Consider the following 14,377-nt stretch of genomic DNA (forward strand, 5'->3'; position numbering starts at 1 on the left):
CAGAGGTTGGGCAGGCTTGCAGTGGAGCCCCCCAACAAAATAAACATTTGGCAGGAGTGGGCGAGGAAACTCCAAATCCCAAGAGCTTTGAATGAGACATATTTCAGCTCTCCCCACTAGTTCAGAGGATGTAACCGGTTGTCCTGAATTAAACAAAAATCAGAAAGTCAGGGTAAGGAGAAAATTGTTACATGATGTATATCATGTAACTGAATGAAACAATGCAGTCAATGATGTGTAAAACATCTTTGCATTGATAAAACAAATTTTAAGTATATATAATATTTGTAAATATACTATGCATTGATCACATATTTGATACATGCAAAGATGTGTCTAATATCGACAGTATAAGCACAATTTTTGTCAGTAAAATAGGCCATCATATAACTAAGCATGCATCATTTTCTTTCTAAAGTTACAAAGTATTAGATTCAATTGAGAACAACTATTTGAGCTCCTGAGTCAAGAAATTCTACAGTAATCAGAACAGGGTTTCTCCATAGCAGGTGCTACATCCAGTTTCCACGTTTACCAAGCTGATTCCTGATCTCTGATTTACCAGATGAACTGAGGAGTGGGCTTTTGCTGATTTGTTGTTGTTGCTGTTGTTGCTAGTTTAACTGAACATATTTTTTTACCTATTTCTGTATATACTTCACTTTTGTGGCTTAATAGTATCAATTTGCAATGGAATTTACATAAAATATTTGCAAATATCCCTTGGGGATATTTTTAAGTTAGAGAAAAACAGATTTTTGTTCACATTTATTTTGGATCTTTTTTTACAAGCATAGAGAAACTAATTTTAAAAAACAGATTAATTACATATATGTCTACATTTCCACAAAAAGGCCTTTTACAAATGAATCTGAGGATTAAGAAAGGAATGTGGCAAAATTACACACCTCAGTTTACATGGTTTCTGTTTGGAAAAATCTCTGCATCACTGAATAGTCAGTGGCTCTTTTTGGTAATATGTAAAATGTATTTTAATTTTAAATGAAGCAACAGACCTACAAAATGAAAAATTAATTCCTCAGCGTCACATAAGTTGTCCTCAAAATGTGTAACAAGTCATTCTACAAGTCTTTATTCATCAACAGAATCTGTCCACTGATTTTTATATCAGAGAAAAGTATAATAAAGTGGACATATTTTTGTATAAATTCTCAGATCCCCACTAGTAGCTGTGTGATTTCCTCGGATGTTCCACCCAAGTGATGACTCAATAACTCCTATCTGACCCTTAATGTAAGCCTTAACATAGCATTCGTTAGCCTGACAATTTGTATTGTCATTTCATTATTTTACCTATAAAATAAAATTGCTCAGATATTCCTTTCATAAAAGATCATCTACAAAATCATAGTTATTTAAGAAGTCACAACAGCAACTAAAATCATGACTTACTTAGAACTTCACTGCAAAACTGATCCCATCTTCACATTTAACATTTGGAACCAAAAGTCAAAATAAAGCATCCATAGCATGTTTTTTACCCTGTCCATGAATGTCATTTGTCCACTTACATCTGACATAATAACAGGCACATAGGAAGGAGGAAATAGAAGTCCTCCACTATACTTCTCATAGGTGTAGCCAGGAGTGAAGCGGAGACTGTACACAAGGGGTCCATTCAGTAGCTCAGCCAGCAGCTCACCACAGGGAACAAATGGATCTGCAAGAACAACATCAAACTTTGAATCCTGAAGCTTTGTCATGATTTCTTGTTCATAACTAGGTATTTGCAGAGATTTTCATAAACATCAGAATATTCGAAGAATAATTTTTGCATTAATGGGGAATATTCCCAATATGCATCTCTTGAAACATCATTTTTTTTTTACTTTTATTTAATGAATATAAATTTCCAAAGTACAGCTTATGGATTACAATGGCTTCCCCCCCATAACTTCCCTCCCACCCGCAACCCTCCCCTTTCCCGCTCCTTCTCCCCTTCCATTCACATCAAGATTCATTTTCAATTCTCTTTATATACAGAAGATCAGTTCAGTATATATTAAGCAAAGATTTCAACAGTTTGCCCCCACATAGCAACACCAAGTGAAAAATACTGTTGGAGTACTAGTTATAGCATTAAATCACAGTGTACAGCACATTAAAGACAGAGATCCTACATGATATTTTTTTAAAAATTAATTAATTTTCTTTGCAATTTCCAATTTAACACCAGGTTTTTTTTTCTTTTTCAATTATCTTTATATACAGAAGATCAATTCAGTATATACTAAGTAAAGATTATTTATTATTGTATCAATCATGTTCATGAATAAAGTTTCTATTTGACCTTTAGTATAAGAAGTGTTTAAAGTTTCAAATTTAATTCTTGATTCATCATTGCTATCAATTAAAATAGAAGCAGAATGGCCAGTGCTGTGGCTCACTAGGCTAATCCTCCACCTGCGGTGCTGGTACCCCGGGTTCTATTCCAGGTTGGGGCGCTGGGTTCTGTCCGGGTTGCTCCTCTTTCAGTCCAGCTCTCTGCTGTAGCCTGGGAAGGCAGTGGAGGATGGCCCAAAATGGTCCCCTGCACCCGCATGGGAGACCAGGGAGAAGCACCTGGCTCCTGGCTGTGGATCGGCATAGCTCCGGCCGCAGCGGCCTTTTGGGGGGTGAACCAACAGAAGGAAGACTTTTCTCTCTGTCTTTTTCTCTCTCACTGTCTAACTCTACCTGTCAAAATTTTTAAAAAAATAAATAAATAAATAAAATAGAAGTACAAGATCTCAGAACAGTTACTGAATGACCTTTCTGGACAAGTGCATCCAGGATTGTCTTCATATTCATCCAGCGACTGTAGGCCATGGACCACACCAGCACCTTCCCACAACTCCCAGAGCTGAAGCAGCAACTCAGCTGCAGCAGCAGCAGCAGCAGAAGTGAGACACATCTCCTGGACATCCTGGGGAAATGCAATGCTTCCTCTCCACTTGTCTCTTTCTTTAGTTCTTTATGGTTATATCCAAGGGGAAATGTAATAAACTGTTAAAATATGACTTGCACTTATTTAAGCAAATGGATAATATGAATAACCAGAGCTTATTGACCAGGATGGCAGATGAAAAAGCCAAATTAGAAGTTGTTGTGGTTATGTGAGTGCTTCTAGTGTCTTTATGATTAACTGATTTTCATAACTTGGAGACAAGGACCAATACATATAAAGCACCAGAGTTATGCAGGAGTTTAGAGTAGTGCCATGAGCAGTGACAAGTGAGGTGATTTGTATCTGAGATGTCCCCGATACAGAATCAGAGATAAAATAATTATACAACTGATCTTCATTTCTTGGATAGCATGGTTCAAGGCACTTGATAAAATATTTTGAATCAATTCAAACTTTTTTATCATCAATATATTTGGTTTTGTTTATATGATTAAATGTATATGTATAAATATACTAATATGAATATAAAATAATGTCTAAGCAGCAAAGGAAAATGCAATATTTAGAGAAGGTGGCTCTTTTAATATAAATGTACTTTGAATTTTTAAAATTTACTTTTGTTTGGATTGTGATTTTTTTTTCACAAAAATTATTTAAAGTATCATGATATTTGCATACTATGTGTAATGATGAAATATAGCTTAATCATTTTCTAAATATTTATTTAATTTATTTAATTTTTAAAAATTTATTTGACAGATAGTTAGACAGTGAGAGAGAAAGACAGAGAAAGGTCTTCCTTCTGTTGGTTCACCCCCCAAAAGGCTGCTGCGGCCAGAGCTACGCCGATCCACAGCCAGGAGCCAGGTGCTTCTGCCTGGTCTCCCATGCGGGTGCAGGGGCCCAAGCACTTGGGTCATCCTCCACTGCCTTCCCAGGCTACAGCAGAGAGCTGGACTGGAAGAGGAGCAACGAGGTCTAAAACCCAGTGCCCATATGGGATGCTGGCGCTGCAGGCAGAGGATTAACCATGTGAGCCATGGCGTTGGGCCCCTATTTTACATATTTTAAAGAGTTACAGAAAAAGGGAGAGAGAGAGAAAGAGAGAGAGCGAGCGAGCGAGCGAGCTTCTATCCATTGGTTCAGTCCCTAAATGGCTGCAAGGGCCAGAGCTGAGCCGATCTGAAGTCAGGACCCAGGAGTTTCTTCCAAATCTCCCAGATGGATGCAGGGGCCCAAGGACTTGGGCCATCTTCCACTGATTTTTTGGCATATTTGCAGAGAGCTAGATCTGAAAAGGAGCAGCCAGGACTGGAACTGGTGCCTATATGGGATGGTGCTTCAGGACAGGGCCTCAACCTGCTATACCATAGCACTGGCCTCCAGTAGCTTATTAAATTAATATGCCTATTGCTTATTTTTTGAGGAGAGAACATTTGTAATATATTCTTGGCAAGTTAGATTATATATGACTATTAATTATTTGTACCATACTGTGCAACAGAATCATAAATGTTATTCTTCCTTTCCAGCTGAAACATGTGACTAACATATCTCCATTACTCTGCTTCACCAAGTTGGAAAGATTTAGATTCCATGTATGAATGAAATCATGTGGTCCGTATCTTTCTGTGCTTGAGTTACTTTGTTAGGATAACGTCCTTTATTTCTTCCATGTTTTCACCTGAGAGAATTACATTCTATTGTTAAGACTGAAGTATGGGGGCCGGCGCATGGCTCACTAGATTGGTCCTCTGACTCACTGTCTAACTCTGCCTATCTAATAATAATAATAAAAAAAGACTGAAGTATGTTAATCTTGTGTTTAAGTCCATCCTGATCATTGTAACCTTCATCATCCCTTTATAATCAGTTAAGTCAATTACAAAGTTCATGTTGTCCTACCTAGAATTTTTCATTATTTTTAAGCAATTTAACTCACCTTATTTGAACTAATTTATCGGTCACTCTGAGTTCCTGTCATCATGACTTGGCATTTTAGTTTTTAAAAGAACGAATTTACCTTTTTATTGCTCTACCCCAGTCAGTCAAAAAACATAGAAATGAGTGCAATTTGTAAATATAAAAAGATTATCAATCTGATTAATAATTAGGGGTTTCTCAAAAGAAATCTGTGGTTCACTTTCATCAACAAAGGTCCCTCAAAGTACAATAAGTTCAGAATGCATTTAATGTGCCTTAACAACCAAGCATCACAGTTGAACAAACACTTAAGAATGCTGAAGAACATATTTCAAGAATACAAAAAAACTTTTAGTTAACAGATTTGGATTACTTGTCTTTAGCAAACTTTTCATTCTATGGAATTAATTGAGATAACAATATGTTAAGATAGTAGTTCCTGACATGGGTGAACCCAACTACATGTGATATTTTCAAGATTAAGTTTAACTTTATTTCATTTTATCTTCAACCAATGTAGTGTTTCCACATTCCTGTCTTTTAAAAGAAAATTTATTTCATGGAATAATTACTGCATGGATCCAAATCTTGAAAAAGATAGTGTCAAGCAGTTCCAAGAAGTCTCAAGGACTCCTAATTATGTGTTCAAAGAAGTTCCTTTCAGAAGTCCAGTAAACAAAACAAAACAAAGGGAGAGTTATTTAATCAGTAACATAAAAACAGCAAGTCACTTACAAGGGAATTTTCATTAGATAAACTAAAGGCTTACCAGCTGAAACTTTAGAATCTAGGAGAGAATCTGATGAAATTGTGAAAGTCTCGAAAGAAAAACAGATCCAGCCACGAGTACTATGTCCAGCAAAGTCAACCGTCATCAATGAAGACGAAATGGACACTCGTGTGATGAGCAAGCACTGGGGAACTTCATCAGCACAAGCCTGGTGACAGAAGAAACACAGAGCACAGTCCCTACAGTAGCAGTGAAAGAAGGGTAAGCACCACCACAAAAACCAGGGAAAGTACAAATCCTAACAGGTGAGCAGACACACAGGAGTGACAGGAGAAACATACAGTGATTATTACCTTTTTCTTTAAATTCTGGATTTGATTTGCTGTATACCCAGTTAAGAGTTTTACATCTAAACCTGTAAGTGCCATGCTTCTATTTTTTTTTTCTTTTTAGTAGGTTAAGGCATCAGAGTTATGTTTATCTCTTAAAATATGTTGAAAAGATTTGGTCCTGCTCTATTTTCTGACTGTATATGTTATTGAACTAAATTTATTTTAAAAAGTTTAGTAGAAGTTATTAGTCAGCGGTGCCACGGCTCAACAGGCTAATCCTCCACCTAGCGGTGCCGGCACCCCGGGTTCTAGTCCCGGTAGGGGCGCCGGATTCTATCCCGGTTGCCCCTCTTCCAGGCCAGCTCTCTGCCATGGCCCGGGAGTGCATTGGAGGATGGCCCAAGTGCTTGGGCCCTGCACCCGCATGGGAGACCAGGAGGAAGCACCTGGCTCCTGGCTTTGGATCAGCGCGGTGCACGGGTAGCGGCAGCTATTGGAGGGTGAACCAACAGCAAAGGAAGACCTTTCTCTCTGTCTCTCTCTCACTGTCCACTCTGCCTGTCAAAAAAAAAAAAAAAAAAAAAAAAGAAGTTATTAGTCAAGCTACTTATACATTTAGTTATATCTTAAGATTTTTAAAAATGAAGTTAATTCCTTAAATTTACATAAGAGAGTATTAAAATATTTTTTCTTTTTTGTCAGTTTTCTGAATTCATTTTTATTTTTTTTTTAACTTTTATTTAATGAATATAAATTTCCAGTGTACAGCTTATGGATTACAATGGCTTCCCCCCCCCATAACTTCCCTCCCACCCGCAACCCTCCCCTCTCCCACTCCCTCTCCCCTTCCATTTGCATCAAGATTCATTTTCAATTCTCTTTATATACAGAAGATCAATTTAGTATAAAGATTTCAACAGTTTGCACCCACATAGAAACACAAAGTGAAACATACTGTTTGAGTACTAGTTATAGCATTAAATCACAATGTACAGCACATTAAGGACAGAGATCCCACATGAGGAGCAAGTGTACAGTGGCTCCTGTTGTTGACCCAACAAATTGACACTCTAGTTTATGGTGCCAGTAACCATCCTAGGCTGTCGTCATGAGTTGCCAAGGCTATGGAAGCCTTCCAAGTTTGCCGACTCTGATCATATTTAGACAAGGTCATAAAAGACAGAGTGAGGATAGTAACCAATGATCCTAAGAGTGGCATTTACCAGGTTTGAACAATTATACAGCATTAAGTGGGGAAGAGGACCATCAGTACACACATGTTGGGAGTAGAGCCATTGGTGGTAGAGGTTATGATTACAAAGGAATGAGGCCCAAGTGCGCTAGACAGGGCCTAGAACAAAGGACAGAGTCATTATTAGAGGAGCTAAGAAAGGTGCTGTCTAAGCTACAATTAAGTTTTCTGATTGAGAGGCAAATAGAACCTGATAGAAGGGGCTTGATAATAATCTGGTGGGCTTTAGGCCTTGTAAATTCAGAAGCCAAGACCTATCTATCTCTTCACATGGGGTATATGCTAAGGGAGGTGTGAACCTCCTAGGGGAAGGCACTCTGTTGACTTTCATTACTTGGCTGGCCTGGGAGGAGAGCTGGCCAGGTAAAGGCAGGGGGCATCTCTAACAAGAAATTTACAGTTCTGCCTGCAATGTTGCTGACCCTACTTGACCATACCCTCAGCTGCAGTGGTCACTTTGGAAGTTGGGCTGAGTGAAGGGCTTTTCAGCTTAGAGCCAATAAGATCTGTGGCTCTGACCTGGGCATCCTTCGACTCCAGGGCAGGTCCATTTCCAGTGATCCAACTCTTGGCAGAGCTGCCAGGGCTCTTCACAAGCTGACTTCTGCTGAAGCCCAGGCTTACCACATTGAAAGCCACTGCAGTGGACTGGCCTGTTGGGTCTCCTTGAGGGCAGATCACTGTACAGATCAGCCATTACTAGGCCTGCCACCCATTGCTTCTGATGCCTAGCTTTCTTTTCCTCCTGGTTTGTGTTAAAGCAGACCAGAGGATGCAAGTCAAGGGAGTGCCTGTTTCCCATCTCTAATCTTCGGTGGCCTGAACTACAAGTCTATAGTCACAGGCATGTTCTGTAGTAGTTTTTCTAAGGTAGACAATGGCCATGAGGAAAATTATATTCTCACTTTAAAACTTTCTTTCCCTTTGGTCTGAAAGGGAGGTTTTTTTCTACTTACTGTATACTTCGCTGATGGCAAAGTGAATCTAGCTATGAGATTATTATTTGAGTTCTTATTTTGGCTATGCTATTGCAGAAAAATGTTAGCCATCTCTTTTATAAGGTCTAAAGATTAAATTGTGCATCCTACAGATTCCTTCATAATAGAGTTAGTTTCCTACCTTGAAGAGAATAGAGAAATGAAAGAACAAGTTGGGCTTAGAATAGAGAAATGAGGGAGCAAGTCCTAGATCGCTTGCTGACAATTTAAAATTATAAACTCATCAACCAACAAGAGGCACTTGCTTACTTCACAGTATTTTTGAAAGCACCTGTAGGATTTTACAAGTATTTAACCCTTTAAGCCTCTGGGGCTTTCTCATTAAGATAACTATCATGTCTCCAAAATATCTGGTTGAAATAAGATTTCTTAAAATCATGACATAACATAGACCAAATTTGATCATTGTTACAAGGTGATTATTCAAATTTTTGAAAAAAGCACATATTTAAATAACCCCTAGCTCTTAATAAAAATTCAGCTGTTTTTGAACAATTAGAATTTAACAGACATCAAGAGAACATAATAGATTACTTTAACACATTGCTTTAACAGAGCATCAGAGTTTAATTCTATGTCAAAGAGAAATTGAGCTTCCTGTGATCTTTTGCTGTGAGGTTTCCTTCCTTTACCTTCTTTCATACTGGTGACCATGTTTCTGTGTTTCTGTGTGTAAGACATCTTTAAGCATCTTTTGCAGGGCAGGATGAGTGGCAACAAATTCTTTCAGTTTCTGTTTGCTATGAAAAGTCTTAATTTCACCTTCATTCACAAATGAGAGCTTTGCAGGATATAGTATTCTGGGCTGGCAGTTTTTCTCTCTTAGTACCTGGGCTATGTCTCGCCATTCCCTTCTAGCTTGTAGGGTTTCTGATGAGAAGTCTGCTGTGAGTCTAATTGGAGATCCTCTAAGAGTGATATGACGTTTCTCTCTTGCACCTTTTAGGATCTTTTCTTTCTGTTTCACTGTGGTGAGTTTGATTACAACATGTCGTGGTGAGGATCTCTTTTGGTCATGTTTATTAGGGGTTCTATAAGCTTCCTGTACTAAGATGCCTCTGTCCTTCTCCAAACCTGGGAAATTTTCTGCTAGTATCTCACTGAAAATGCCTTCTAATCCTTTCTCCCTCTCCATGCCTTCAGGAACTCCTAGAACCCGAATGTTGGGTTTTTTAATAGTATCCTGTAGATTCCCGACAATATTTTTTAGATTTCTAATTTCTTCTTCTTTTCTTTGGTTTGCCTGTTTCCTTTCCTGTTCTCTGTCTTCTAAGTCTGATATTCTCTCTTCTGCTTCGCCCATTCTGTTTTTAAGGCTCTCTAATGTGTTTGTCATTTGATCTATTGAACTCTTCATTTCATTATGATTTCTAGTCACTATCAGAGTTTCTTGTTCCACTAGTTGTTTCATTTCATTTTGATTCCTCCTTAATATTTCACTTTCACGAGAGAGATTTTCTATCTTGTCCATGAAGGATTTCTGTAGTTCAAGAATTTGTTTTTGAGAACTTCTTAATGTTCTTATCAATTTTTTGAGATCCGCTTCTTGCATTTCTTCGATCTCATCATCTTCATAGTCTTGAATTGGGGTGTCTTTTTCATTTGGGGGTGTCATAGTGTCTTCCTTGTTCTTGTTAGCTTGGTTTTTGCATTTGTTGTTTGGCATGTTGGAGATATTTGGTTTCTTCACTGTGGTGTTTTTTCTTGTTACACTATGGCTCTATATTAAGTGGACTGTCTGCTTTCAGTGGAGCCTTAGAGGCTTGAGATGAGTGTGGACTGAGAGCTGTGTTTGGTTCCTCAGGGTTGAGGGTGTGTCAAGGATGACACTCCCAGGTTAGGTGTGGTAAATCTCTCTTTCTTTTTTTGATTTAAAAGGGAAGTAATTCCGCACAGCTGAATGTAATTGGAGGTAGTTAGCAGGCAAATGATATACCCACAGGAGCCAGAGATTAGAAGCTCTTTCCCAAGGACCACACAGGGAATCTCTGATGCCCTCAGTGTGGGCTCCAATTCTCCTGCAGTCTCCCACTAGGTTGCCAAGTTAGATGCTAATCTCCTGTTATTTCACCCCTCCCCCCAGAGTCAGGTTTTTCTGCTAGGCTCAGGGCTGGTGCAGACCTGAGGTCGCCCTGCTTATGACGTATGTCCAAAATGGCGCCTGCTCTGTCTTGCTCGCCTTTGAGAGGTGAGCGGAGAGAGAGAAACTTGTGTCCGTATCAGTCACTTTTTTTATTTTTTTCTCTCTCTCTTCTAGTTAGCCTGGTGAACTTTTCCCCACGGAGTTTCAAGCCTCGTTCCCTCTAGCCTCCTCTTTCCGCTTGCCCGCTGGTATCTCGGGCTATGGAGGTTCGGCTCACCTCGCGTTCCAGCGCTGGTGCGTTGAGTCTGCCGCTGGTGTCCCGAACTTGGGCTCCCACGCTCTCCACGCAGGTGCACTGTGAATCACTAGTTCCGGAAGAGTTTCCTCTGCTGTTTCATCCCCTACTCTTCCTTGACCCTGCAGTATCTCCACTTATATTAAACTTTCTCTCCCCCCGGACTAAGTGTGCTTCCTGCCTATTCCGCCATCTTGTTGCCTCTCCCCTGAATTCATTTTTAAAGAAACATGTATTTTATGTAAGTTGCTCAAATTATTCTCATAAAATTGTTTAACATCTGTCAAGAAACTAAGTGGAGTATCCCATGAACCAGCACCTCCCAATATTAGAGATATATACAAAAGAAATGAAGCCAATCTGTCAAAAATCTGCATTTCATTTTTTAGTGCAGCACTATTCACAGTAGAAAAGAAACAGAATCCAACTAAATGTTCAACCTGCAGTGAATGAGTACAGAAAATATATGCATACCTAATGAAATACTACTCAATAATAAATACAGATGAAAATCATTTTATGTATAACAACATGGATGAACCTAGAGGGCACTATACTAGGTAAAATCAGCCAGGATCAGAAAGAAAATCTGCAGCAAGCTATGTGGCGTAGAACTTTAAGCCTCTGACTGCAGCACTGGCATTCTATTTGTGCCTGTCCACTTCTGATCCAGCTCCCTGCTAATGCACCTGTGAAAGCTGTGGAAGATGGCCCAAGTCCTGGGCCATCACCCTGATGTGTGAAACCTGGAAGATGCTCCTGGTTCCTGGCTTCAGCCTTCAGTGGTCTTTTGGGGAGTGAACCAGAGGATGAAAGATCTCTCTGTCTCTCTCTCCGCCCATTCTCTCTCTCTCTCTAAGTCTTTCAAATAAATAAATAATTCTAAAAAAAAAGAATTATTTAAAAAGAAGAAAGACAAATACCGCATAATCTTACTCAAAGTTCAAATGAGAAAGTGAGAATTTAAACCTGAAAAACAGTGAGACAGTAGTGGATTGAAACTTACCAAGAGGAAACATCAGGTGTCAGGGTCATTCTGGCTAAACTGACCTAATATAATTCTGACAGAAGACTGGGTAGTCAGACCACCTATTAGGTGGTGGAGAAAGAGGAATGTGATCAGATAGTGAGGGTAATGAGATATTGGGGATTGGTGATGTGGTTAACCTGACTTACCAGAGATTTCCTATTAAAACAATTTCACATAGAAGGTCCTAAACGAACTTTGGCATAGTGTTACAAAATTGATTAAAACTTGATCAAAACAGGATGCTTGTCAGTCTTTTTAACCACATCTATGTAGTTTCCCCACTACTAATCTCTTTTTCTTAGATGCTTTAGTTCGGGTACGTGGTTCCAAATGAGTGAGAAGTACAGAAAGTAAAAGAGCATGCAAAGACACAGAGAAACTGAGAAGGAAAGACAGATAAACACACAAAGAGACAGTCAGAGGCAGCCACAAAACCACCGAGGGAAATGCAGAAGAACATATTCCTTTTCTTACAAAGCCTCTCAAGTTAAGTTGGATGATTTATACTGCATTCTTCTGGTTGCAACAGGCATAAAGTTTGCCTAAGTTCAAGAGACGGGGACATGAGTTAATGAGAAGATTGTGAAATTACAGGTATTTGTTGTGTCCAAATCACCATAAATTCAACCTCTTGAGCTGCCCAGTAGAGATCACTAATCATTAAATATTGACAAAGCACAGGAATTGTGTGTTTAGTTTTACAATGGTAGAAATTTCAACTGATATATGCAATGGATTTATTCACAGACATTTTAAATAAAATATAGATTTCATAAATATACTCTGACAGATCATGTAGATAATGTTAATAGATTTTTTTTGTTTTTCTTTTTCTTTTTTTTTTTTTTTTTTGACAGGCAGAGTGGATAGTGAGACAGAGACAGAGAGAAAGGTCTTCCTTTTTGCCGTTGGTTCACCCTCCAATGGCCACCGTGGCTGGCGCACTGCGGCAGGTGCACCGCGCTGATCCAAAGCCAGGAGCCAGGTATTTCTCCTGGTCTCCCATGTGGGTGCAGGGCCCAAGTACTTGGGCCATCCTCCACTGCACTCCCGGGCCATGGCAGAGAGCTGGCCTGGAACAGAGGCAACCGGGACAGACTCTGGCGCCCCGACTGGGACTAGAATCCCGTGTGCTGGTGCCGCAGGCAGAGGATTAGCTTAGTGAGCCGTGGCACCGGCTGTTAATAGGTTTTAAAATGATTCAATATTTTCAATGATACTAAATAATTGTTAACATAATATCAAAATCTTGGAATTTGCTTCTGTGAATGAATATATTTATTTAACTAGGTGATTTTAGGCTACAAAGTACCTGAAAACATTATTGTATAGTTTAGCAATGAAGTACAATGAGGGGATATTAATGATACTATAAAAGGAAATTCTGTGCAATCTTTCAGATCATTTACTCTGTGTTTATAGAAACATAAGTATTTTTATTTCCAAAACCTTGTTTTTCTTCTGGAACTTTTTAAAATTTAGCAATGTGACATGGACATCCTTCAAGCATACTCCATTTAATCCTCCTTTTCTTAGTAATGGTTAAGTACCTTCTATAATTTTAATGGAAAAAGAGGTGTACACTATCTTATAGCCATTTAAGCACTGGAGAGAACCTCTTGTGTCTTTTATGGTCATATGCAAGTATTTCACATGAGAAATTCTGAGATGCCAAGTTCTAGTTCAAATGATGTGTATATATTTGTTTTTATGCTAGAATATACTTTTCATCAAATGTTTTCTTTACAAAATCAAGTTAGTTCCTTATTTATAGAATACAATAAAATATTTTCTGTCGGAGGCGACCCGACAAACCACATGGAGACACGCAGCACTCAGTCAATTCATCACCACGTTTATTGCCTCATCGCGTTCCAGGCCAAAGTAGGGGGCCCAGCGATGAGGGACTGGAGGCAGTCTCCCTGGGGAACCCCTTCAGTCTCCAGCAGTGAGCACCAAGAAACACAAGGATATATACCCCAGGCCCCATACAGATAACATTCATTGTGTACAATCATGCATAGCACAGGAACAAAACAAGTTTACAAGGTAGCAAAGATCAGGGTACAAGCTCTGCTGATAGAGCAAAGAACATCATACACGTCATCAGAAGTCACATCCTGCCTGCAGGAATGTGGGATGAAAAATCTTGTGCCTTCAGCCTTCAGGACAATAAGCACAGGAAACAGGATTAAATAAGGGACAGCCTCAGCCTGCTGCATCTCATGTCGGTCCGGCCACTAGCCCCGACATCTCCCCCTTCTTGTTTGTGCAAGAATGGCCTGGTGTTTATGGTAACAGGTGTCTACACTGTCCAGAGGGCTGCGGGGGAGGGTCCATCCCCCACAAGTCCCTCGCGTTAAACGCTGAATGGCATGGAATCCTGCCTGTCTTAGGTGCCCTGCAGCGCTTACTCTGCTTACCAGTCATCAAGGATACAGGAAGCATGTCCTGTTCTCTGTCTTGGGTTGCTAGAGAAGCCTGCAAGTGCTTACCCGTCGTTGACTACCGGTCCACCCTAAGAACAGTGTAGGAGCAAGCGGTCAATGAGGCAGTTAGGAAGAGAGAGACTGAGGCTTCCACGGCATATCACATACCGCAGCCCCCTGTTTTAGAGAGTGCCCTTCAGGGTATGTACTGTCCTTTTGATAGCCTCTCTGCGCACATTGGAACGGTGGGATCGTTTGGTTGTTTTACTTCACATCAGTCTACAGGCAGGGCTAGGCAGGCAGGCAGAAGACAGAGGCTGTGGGGGCCGGCTCCCCATAGCTCCCCCTTTTATTACTTTAGGACCAGCGCCTGTCTTAGGCACCCCTGAGCGGAGTG

At 39.8% G+C, this 14,377-nt stretch overlaps 1 protein-coding gene across 1 annotated transcript in view; it reads right to left on the bottom strand.

The window, feature by feature from the left end:
• The window catches only part of LOC133765141 (UDP-glucuronosyltransferase 2B14-like), a 55,407-nt gene continuing 41,030 nt past the window's right edge, over positions 1–14,377 (bottom strand). The window contains exons 4-6 of the mRNA XM_062198766.1: positions 5,601–5,769; positions 1,533–1,681; positions 1–143 (exon numbers count right to left, since the gene is read on the bottom strand). Of these exons, the coding sequence (XP_062054750.1) occupies positions 117–143; positions 1,533–1,681; positions 5,601–5,769 (345 nt within the window). The 3' untranslated portion in view covers positions 1–116. The remainder of the gene's footprint in view (positions 144–1,532; positions 1,682–5,600; positions 5,770–14,377) is intronic.

Source organism: Lepus europaeus, chromosome 8 (genome assembly GCF_033115175.1).
Source record: "Lepus europaeus isolate LE1 chromosome 8, mLepTim1.pri, whole genome shotgun sequence".
In the NCBI taxonomy this organism is placed as follows: domain Eukaryota; kingdom Metazoa; phylum Chordata; class Mammalia; order Lagomorpha; family Leporidae; genus Lepus; species Lepus europaeus.